This window comes from Oncorhynchus keta, chromosome 29, assembly GCF_023373465.1.
Source record: "Oncorhynchus keta strain PuntledgeMale-10-30-2019 chromosome 29, Oket_V2, whole genome shotgun sequence".
In the NCBI taxonomy this organism is placed as follows: Eukaryota; Metazoa; Chordata; class Actinopteri; order Salmoniformes; family Salmonidae; genus Oncorhynchus; species Oncorhynchus keta.
In genome coordinates, this window is record NC_068449.1 from 25,947,291 (window position 1) to 25,956,524 (window position 9,234).

The window sequence follows — 9,234 nt, forward strand, 5'->3', positions numbered from 1 at the left end:
GACGACATAAACTGTATCTGGGAAAGTCTACACATTCTAGTTATCAGATTCACATGGAATTGTTGTGCAATTTAAATGTTTGAATATGAATCTATTTGTGAAAAGATTTAATTTAATTTTAGCTTCCAAATGAGAGAATTGGGTTTTCACAAGGTTAGAGCTCTGCTCAATCAGTGGCCCCGCCCCTGTGAAGAGACATTGGTTATAAACTATGAAACACACTCTTCTCTCCCTCCACTATATAAGCCCTTGACGATAATGTAACCTTCTGTTCCGAGGACGAGGGTCCATACGTTAAAAAGGACTGACATGTCAACTACAGAACTAAGCCAACCTCAGCGTGCGCTTTGGTTGTGAATGGTATGAACTTTGAACTCTTATTCACGAAAGAAGTGAGACATTCTAGCCGTTGAGTTAGCAACAGCAGCTGTAAACGTGGGCTAGGAAAGGATGGACGACGTACCCCGTCTACCACACAACGACGACACTACAACGTATACCGTTCACCACCAGAGACACTCTTCACCGTGTTGAGCAACACGGCCTTCCATCTACCACCAACCTATTGAAGCGCAGCTCAGAGTTAATATTTATTGCATTTTCCTTTTCCAAATGGGCGGTAATTTAGAATGCATAAGATTCTGTATTTACGATAGAGTAGCTGCCTATGGCCCAATAGAGACATAGCTTCTCCCTTTGTTCCTCAAGTCTTCTCGCTCTTTCACTCAAACCCAACCCCCTTTCTTTGTGTAACCAGCTGTCATAGCTGTTCCGTCCGCCAGGGACATTTTCCTTTATGACATAATTTGTAATCGATGTATGATTCATTCTGTGTTTATGTAATTCTGTGTGATTAGTTAGGTATTTAGTAAATAAATAATTAAACCCAATTTTGTATTGCTGATTCAACTTGTTAGCCAGGGTTCGTGAACCAAGAATTTACAACTTTCAGATGAGACTGAAATAAGGTGACGATTAATATTGACTGCTAATTGATGTAAAATATTACTAGGTCTTTAAGAGTTTATTCGGAAGATAACAGCTCTATAAACACTATTTTGTGGTGCCCTGACTTTCTAGTTAATTACATTTAAATGATTAGCTCTGTCACGTTCGTCATAACGAGGAGACCAAGGCACAGCGTGATAAGAATACATTATTATTTTATTACACAAAGAACACTAAACAAAACAACAAAACGAACGTGACGCTATAAGACATGAGTGCTGACATGCAACTACACATAGACAATAACCCACAAAACCAAAATGGAAACCTAAATAGGATCCCCAATCAGAGACAACGATAAACAGCTGCCTCTGATTGGGAACCAACTCAGGCCACCATAGACCTACCTTTACCTAGGCATACCAAAACCCCATAGATATACAAAAACCCTAGACGTGTTCTTACCCTATGATTTTGAACATTAAAATAAACTGGGAAATGTACATGGCAGGCATTGTTGTCACCTTAACTTGATACATAACTTCTGAGGTGTAGGAAGCACTAACATCAACACCAATCAGCTTACACCACCGCACACAGTTGTGGAAAAAGTATCCAATTGTCAAACTTGAGTAAAATTAAAGATACCTTAATAGAAAATTACTCAGGTAAAAGTGAAAGTCACCCAGTAAAATACTATTTGAGTAGAAGTCTAAAAGTATTTGGTTTTAGATATAAGTATCAAAAGTAAAACTACACTGCTCAAAAAAATTAAGGGAACACTAAAATAACACATCCTAGATCTGAATGAATGAAATATTCTTATTAAATACTTTTTTCTTTAAATAGTTGAATGTGCTGACAACAAAATCAGACAAAAATGATCAATGGAAATCAAATTTATCAACCCATGGAGGTCTGGATTTGGAGTAACACTCAAAATTAAAGTGGAAAACCACACTACAGGCTGATCCAACTTTGGCAGTCAGGCTACCTCTGGCGAGCACATGGAGGGCTGTGCGGCCCCCCAAAGAAATGCCACCCCACACCATGACTGACCCACCGCCAAACCGGTCATGCTGGAGGATGTTGCAGGCAGCAGAACATTCTCCACGGCGTCTCCAGCCTGTCACGTACTCAGTGTGAACCTGCTTTCATCTGTGAAGAGCACAGGGCGCCAGTGGCGAATTTGCCAATCTCAGTGTTCTCTGGCAAATGCCAAACGTCCTGCACGGTGTTGGGCTGTAAGCACAACCCCCACCTGTGGACGTCGGGCCCTCATACCACCCTCATGGAGTCTGTTTCTGACCATTTGAGCAGACACATGCACATTTGTGGCCTGCTGGAGGTCCTTTTGCAGGGCTCTGGCAGTGCTCCTCCTGCTCCTCCTTGCACAAAGGCGGAAGTAGCGGTCCTGCTGCTGGGTTGTTGCCCTCCTACGGCCTCCTCCACATCTCCTGATGTACTGGTCTGTCTCCTGGTATCGCCTCCATGCTCTGGACACTACGCTGACAGACACAGCAAACCTTCTTGCCACAGCTCGCATTGATGTGCCATCCTGGATGAGCTGCACTACCTGAGCCACTTGTGTGGGTTGTAGACTCCGTCTCATGCTACCTCTAGAGTGAAAGCACCGCCAGCATTCAAAAGTGACCAAAACATCAGCCAGGAAGCATAGGAACTGAGAAGTGGTCTGTGGTTATCACCTGCAGAACCACTCCTTTATTGGGGGTGTCTTGCTAATTGCCTATAATTTCCACCTGTTGTCTATTCCATTTGCACAACAGCATGTGAAATGTATTGTCAATCAGTGTTGCTTCCTAAGTGGACAGTTTGATTTCACAGAAGTGTGATTGACTTGGAGTTACATTGTGTTGTTTAAGTGTTCCCTTTATTTTTTTGAGCAGTGTATAAATCATTTCAAATGATTTATATTACGCAAACCAGACAACACATTTTTCTTGCTTCTCCAATTTATGGATAGCTAGGGTCACATTCCAACATAATTTACAAACAAAGCATGTGTGTTTCGTGAGTCCACCAGATCAGAGGTAGTAGGTATGACCAGGGATGTTCCCTTGATAAGTGTGTGAATTGGGCCATTTTCCTTTCAAAATGTAACAAGTACTTTTGGGTGTCAGGTAAAATGTATGGAGTAGAAAGTAAATTATTTTCTTTAGGAATGTAATGAAGTAAAAGCTGTCAAATATATAAATAGTAAAGCACAGATACCCCAATAAACAACTAGTTGTAAGTACTGTACTTTACAACACTGACTGCACACACACCCGCAATTACTATGACAACTAGCATAGCCTTATCAGCAACTGACTGCTGTCTGAACACACAAATCTGATTTGTTCACTTGTAACTTGCTGTTTGGACAGACAGTAGTCCAAAATGGATTTGAAAAACTAAACTGATTTGAGCATTAAGGCCTGCAAGTCTTAAATAGTGCACAGTATTGATCTTCCATTTCTCAAAAATATATATATTTTTCAAATGTCAAAAGGTTATCTACACCATATTACTTTTTCTGTCTCACTCCTTGCTCTCCAATCCTGCCCACTCGTGTTCCCAGGAGTGGGACCTTCACTAAATTGTCAGCTGAAATGTCACATTCAAAAAGGAAAGAGATGGAAAAATAAGATTGAGACCCTGCCACTCATGTCTAGATGAAAACATTGTATCTGACCTTTTACCAGGAAACCAGATTCAAGTGAGCCATCAGACATGGGGATTGCACGCCAGGATTGTGTGTGGTTGGGAGGGGATATATTTTTTATTTTTTATTTTACCTTTATTTAACCAGGCAAGTCAGTTAAGAACACATTCTTATTTTCAATGACGGCCTAGGAACAGTGGGTTAACTGCCTGTTCAGGGGCAGAACGACACATGAAGGGGGTGAGAGAGAGGGGGATAGGTATATAGGCACAGGCTGACACATATGAAGCCAGACGTAAAAAAACTGTCAACCAGAATAGTATTTTTTTTTTACTACACCCACAGTTGTCACCACTTTATGCATCTTAAATTTTACTTGGAGTCTATATGCTGGACACAACTTTACATGCTGCTTTTCAAAAACACCTCAGTTGTTAAAAAGTACTCCATGTTTTTACACAGTATCAGCATTTCTACAGAGCAAGGAAAACAAAATGATTCAGGTGCAATATGCAGATATTGCACTGCCATTTCCTGGTTGTTAAAATTAGAATAGTTTGCCTCATTTGAGTTTATGTGAAAAAACAAGCATCTAAACCGCCACGAAATATCTTTTCAATAACCAAAAATGTTGTATTTTCATAAGTTTGAAGCTGGTGTACAAAACCGAAAGCAAAAGACGCAAAAACAAAACGTAAGAATGGGAAGCATATAAATAGTGGACCTAGAACATATCTAACACTTAGACTTGCTTCCAATGAGAATGAAAATATACAACTATAAAACTCACGTCTATAAAACTCAAATTTCTATGTGAATTTGGTCGGGTTGCCCAAAAAGTTACATATTGCAACTTTGAGAGTGCTGCGTAGCTGTGATCTAGTTTGCATGTATATGAAAACTGCACAAAGTAGCTACCACCAGTAGTATGGCAAATGTGAGCAAGATATTTCAGACAGCTTTACAGATTGCTGTCCAGTTTAAACATCCAAATTAAATCCTATGTGTTCGTTCTGGCAGTGTGCAGGTAAGGGTTATGACCCTCCAAGTACCTCCTAACCTCTCTTCCGTGACCATGCCTATCTATCTTACTCTGGACACATTCACAGCGAGAGCAGCTGTGGAGGTGGATGGATGATCTTCTCAGTTAGATTCCTCTACTACAGCCCCAGACACCACTTCACTGCTGTCCTGCACCTCAAGATTCTGATCTTCATCTGGGAGACGCATAGAGAGAAGTGTCACACTCAGATAGGGAAAGAGTCACACACACACTTTGAAATTGGAGCAATAGAATATCATGCCAGGTTATCCTACCTGCAGTCTGGTCCTGTGTGGTCTGAAGAGGTGTGTGTTTGTAGGGCTGTATCCCACTTGGGACCTCAACAGAGTTGGGATCCTTAGGGGGCCAGCGGAGTTCCCCACTCTCCACATTGCCCCCAACAGAGGGCTCCACCACAATAGAGGGAAGTCTCTTGGACAGCTTGGGATTCCTCTCATGGGTATCAGGGAAGATCTGGACACAAGAAGTATTCCAATTTAGTAATTTAGCAGACACTCTTATTCAGAGCGACTTACAGTTAGTGCATTAATCTTAAGATAGCTAGGTGAGACGACCACATCAAATCCAATTTTATTTGCCACATGCGCCGATTACAACAGGTAGACCTTACCGTGAAATCCTTACTTACAAGCCCTTAACCAACAATGCAGTTAAGAAAATAGAGTTAAGAAAATACTTACTAAATAAACTTAAGTAATAAATAAAAAGTAACACAATAAAATAACAATAAGTGGGGGTCCATGTTAGTCAAGGAATTTGTAAATTTAGGTAGGGGTAAAGTGGCTACGCATAGATAATAAACAGTGAGTAGCAGCAGTGTAATAACAAGAGGGGGGTGGGGTCAATGCAAATAGTCCGGGTGGCCAATTGATTAATGGTTCAGTAGTCTTATGGCTTGGGGGTAGAAGCTGTATCTCAGTATGGTGTATTTACTCTTTATTAGAGTGTTTTACTCTTTTTAATAGGGATTTGAGATCCTTGCAATGAGAGCTCATACAACATTTTACAAGACAGATCTGATAGAGGAATTCTAAATTCCTTTAATGTTTTAATTGCCAATACCAATTAGCACTCATTTCTAATTCATTTAATGAGTTGTAAGTTCATTAATTATGCATGAAGTAGATCGAGACCAGTCTTAAAAGCCAGGTTAAAGAGCGTTTAATTCCAGAGAGTACTAACCCATACACAGATTTCCACAGGTTATAAACTCAAAATGACATCATCAGTTTCCCACGATAGCCCCGTTGTTTTTTGTTTAGGTCCGGAGATGCTTTCTACTCCCTCATAAACCAGACATTACAACCTGTCTAAAAGATACAGATTTCTCTCAACAATGGAACAAAACCCAAACATTCTTATCTTGTCTGAAAAGCTTTTTCTCCCCCTTGACCTTCCCAAGAGGCACAGACAATCAAATTAGTTCTGCTTACATTTTCAGTAACAGCTTAACCAATAACCTTTACTTTTCATATCATAACATAATAGTATTAGAATAAATGGTTTCTAATCATTAACGAATACATAATTGATCATCTAAACTATATTTTCCTCTATCAATCCTCCCTTTGATCAAATATTATACATTCAATTCTACATCTAGTTTTATTTAATCATAAAAAATGAAAGTATAAACGAACTTAACTAACCTTTTTATAGAGGTTCATCAGATTATCATATGAATAGACACATAATCAACAAATCAATTATAAATGTTCATCCAACTTTCCAAATATCATTAATCAAATCTAACCTTAACTCCAACTGTTTTTAAACCTACATCAGAATCATAACTCTTCCTTCTGGATTTTCGTCACGACCTTCATTAAAAAACAGTTTAATCATGGAAACAAATTACAATCTAATTCCCCTTCATCTCAACACTAGCCTCATCAAACATAAATTCCCCACAAATGACAGATCCAGATTCGTCCACTTCCTCTGTAGATATGCCTTCAGTCCTCCACGGGTCGGAACCTGGAATTGGCCCATAACGGCCCCATCTGTAGTGTCATTGATCTCTCTATAGTCCTGGAAACAATAACTTTCATACATACACGCAATCAACCACGTACGTACAAGACTAACACAGTCACACAGGTTAAGGTGGCCCATAACACCACATTTTTCCATAAATACTGTCAACCCAATTTAATTCAGAGAAATATCCACCCCAGAGTTTCTGCCAACCCGTGAGCCAGGGTGGTCAAACCAGCTGAGGCTTCGGGCACTGATTCGTCCGGAGCTATGCCATTCGGGATGAAAGTACAACACATGTTCCCGAAGATCACACATACCCCTCCCTTTTCAGCCAATAACATATCCAATGCAATTCTATTCTGCCAAGCCATCAGGCTGGTTGCTTCAGTCTGTTCTGCCAAACCTTTAATAACCCTTCTGGTAACTATAATTCTAAATTTGGTTGAGTGACTGGTGGATTGATGGATGGATGGATTGAGGCAATAGTAGACTCACCTGAAAGGGTATGCCCTGATCCCCTGACACAGCTGCAGCTACACTGAAGTCCTCCATCACAGGTTCCTGTGTGTTAATCACCTTAGTCATCCTATGAACAACAAGGCAATACCATTGTTGTACACACTTTCATGTAAATAAACGGATGTGGTTTATGTCTACCTATAATACATTCACATAGTGCTACTCACTGACACTCAAGAAATCCAATGTAATACTTTTATAATCTCCCCTCTTGGTTGCTCTCTCCTCCCTCCCTCCCTCGCTCAGCTCGTGCTTATTTTTTGACAACATTGATCAGAGAGACACGAGAAGTGCAAAGCAAGCCTGTGGTCCAACGAGACAACCAATCATTGCCCTTGAAGTTGAAACTAAGTACAGGGTACTGTACTTAGTATCATATGCAAATAGGCATAAAGCAATGTGGCACTTCAAAAACAACAAATTCACAAAATATTAAGACTGTGTAGAATAAATTTATCTGAACCAGGATTTTTTTTACAGAGTTTTCATGAGAATGTAAGCAGCATACTAAATGGGTATCATGATGTCTAAATGCTGCTTTTTAAAATTCCTCGTACTGTGGTACATTTTTAAGACAATTGCTCATTTATTCCTACTCAAAAGCATGTCTTGTCCCTGGACGGTATTCCAGTGGTCACTTTGTGTCTTGACCTCTTGGCCATCCTAGGTCCAAGGGAAAGGCTTTTCTCTTACTCATTACCAGTAAGTGAAGACATATTTACCATGGTTCAATGTGATTGTGAAAGCTTGGGTAAGGCCAACACATTGCTGAGGGTTAAGATATGGTATGTAGTGTTACTCCATACAAACACACCCACCTAATTATGGCATGAGTGTGAAACTGTGAATCACATCCTGTGAAAATAAAATACCACAGCATGATGTAACAAGGGTGTTTGTGCAGGATGAATGCAGATGTAAAGAATGTCATCAAGGTGCATCCAACGATTCAAAAGCAAAGTCTGCATACCATTCCAACTCAATAAAGTGTTTATCCTGTCACTCTGACACACAGGCTCCAAAACAGTTGGTGTTAGTTATATTTGTCCTATTTGAGGCCCAAGCAATATTGTTTAGCTGGAGTGACTGATAAAATGCACTCACCTACATGTATATCCAATAATTTCATAATTTCATATTAGTGAGGCCTAAGAAATAAGACATAGGAAAGGAGGCCAGTCTGGTATTGAGATACACCCACGTCCTTCTATGACACAATATGGTTGCAATAATCCAGCACTCTCCAAAATTAAGACCCATATTGATAACTCGATGAACTATCAGTAGTAAACTGTTGAATACTACATTTGTGAACTCTATTTTCTATTATTATAGGATATTTTAGTTTGTCCTAAACCATTTGTTGTTATACACAAACTTTTTACAGGCTATTATTTAACTGTAACTGTGCGCACCTTAATAATCATGCCTACCTGTTCGCAGCGTTTATAAACGTATTGTGTCCTTTCAAACTGTGTTGAGGTAGGCTAGATGTCCAGTGAAAACACTGCAAACAGTATATTTTCTTCAGAATGTCTTTTTTTTCAGAACAGTGATAGAAATCCGGTAGACAAGTGTCCATATACACCGTAACGTACCCAATGAAGTTTCCCACACACGCGAGTGCTGGAGAATGCGCACTTTCGCACTCGAGTCGACTTCACGCCACAGTTTACTTCAAATCCAAATAAAATAAAATTGTATTAGTCGCATACATACATTTAGCAGATGTTATTGCGGGTGTAGCGAAATGTTTGTACTGAGACAACGGGTAGGATAGAGAGAACAGAGCAATTGATTATTCTGCCAAATGTATTACCCGAGGACTGTACACTATGACCATATGCAAAATTATGTACTGAGTAGTTAGAGCCATGAATGCTGATTGGCTGGCAAATTCATGAAAACACAAATGTGTTTTTCTTTGTTTTTATCTAAGGTTAGACATAAGGTTAGCAGTGTGGTTAAGGTTAGTGTTACAGTTAGGTAATACATTACATTTTAAGAAGATAAATTGTAGAAATGTGGGATTTAGCCAAAATTATGACTTTGTAGCTGT

At 39.6% G+C, this 9,234-nt stretch overlaps 1 protein-coding gene across 2 annotated transcripts; it reads right to left on the reverse strand.

Annotated features, from left to right (window-relative positions):
* Positions 1 to 1,146: 1,146 nt before the first annotated feature.
* Positions 1,147 to 9,002, reverse strand: LOC118362047 (protein LBH-like). Of its 2 annotated transcripts, none has more exons than XM_035742255.2 (4): positions 8,774 to 9,002; positions 7,152 to 7,242; positions 4,931 to 5,129; positions 1,147 to 4,830 (listed from the first exon to the last, which is right to left on the reverse strand). In XM_035742255.2, exons 2-4 carry the CDS (start codon positions 7,239 to 7,241, stop codon positions 4,757 to 4,759), a joined length of 363 nt encoding a protein of 120 aa, XP_035598148.1. In that variant the 5' UTR covers position 7,242; positions 8,774 to 9,002; the 3' UTR covers positions 1,147 to 4,756. The 2 variants fall into 2 exon arrangements, with proteins under 2 accessions (XP_035598148.1, XP_035598147.1); XM_035742254.2 differs by having other exon boundaries at positions 8,609 to 9,002.
* Positions 9,003 to 9,234: the final 232 nt, after the last annotated feature.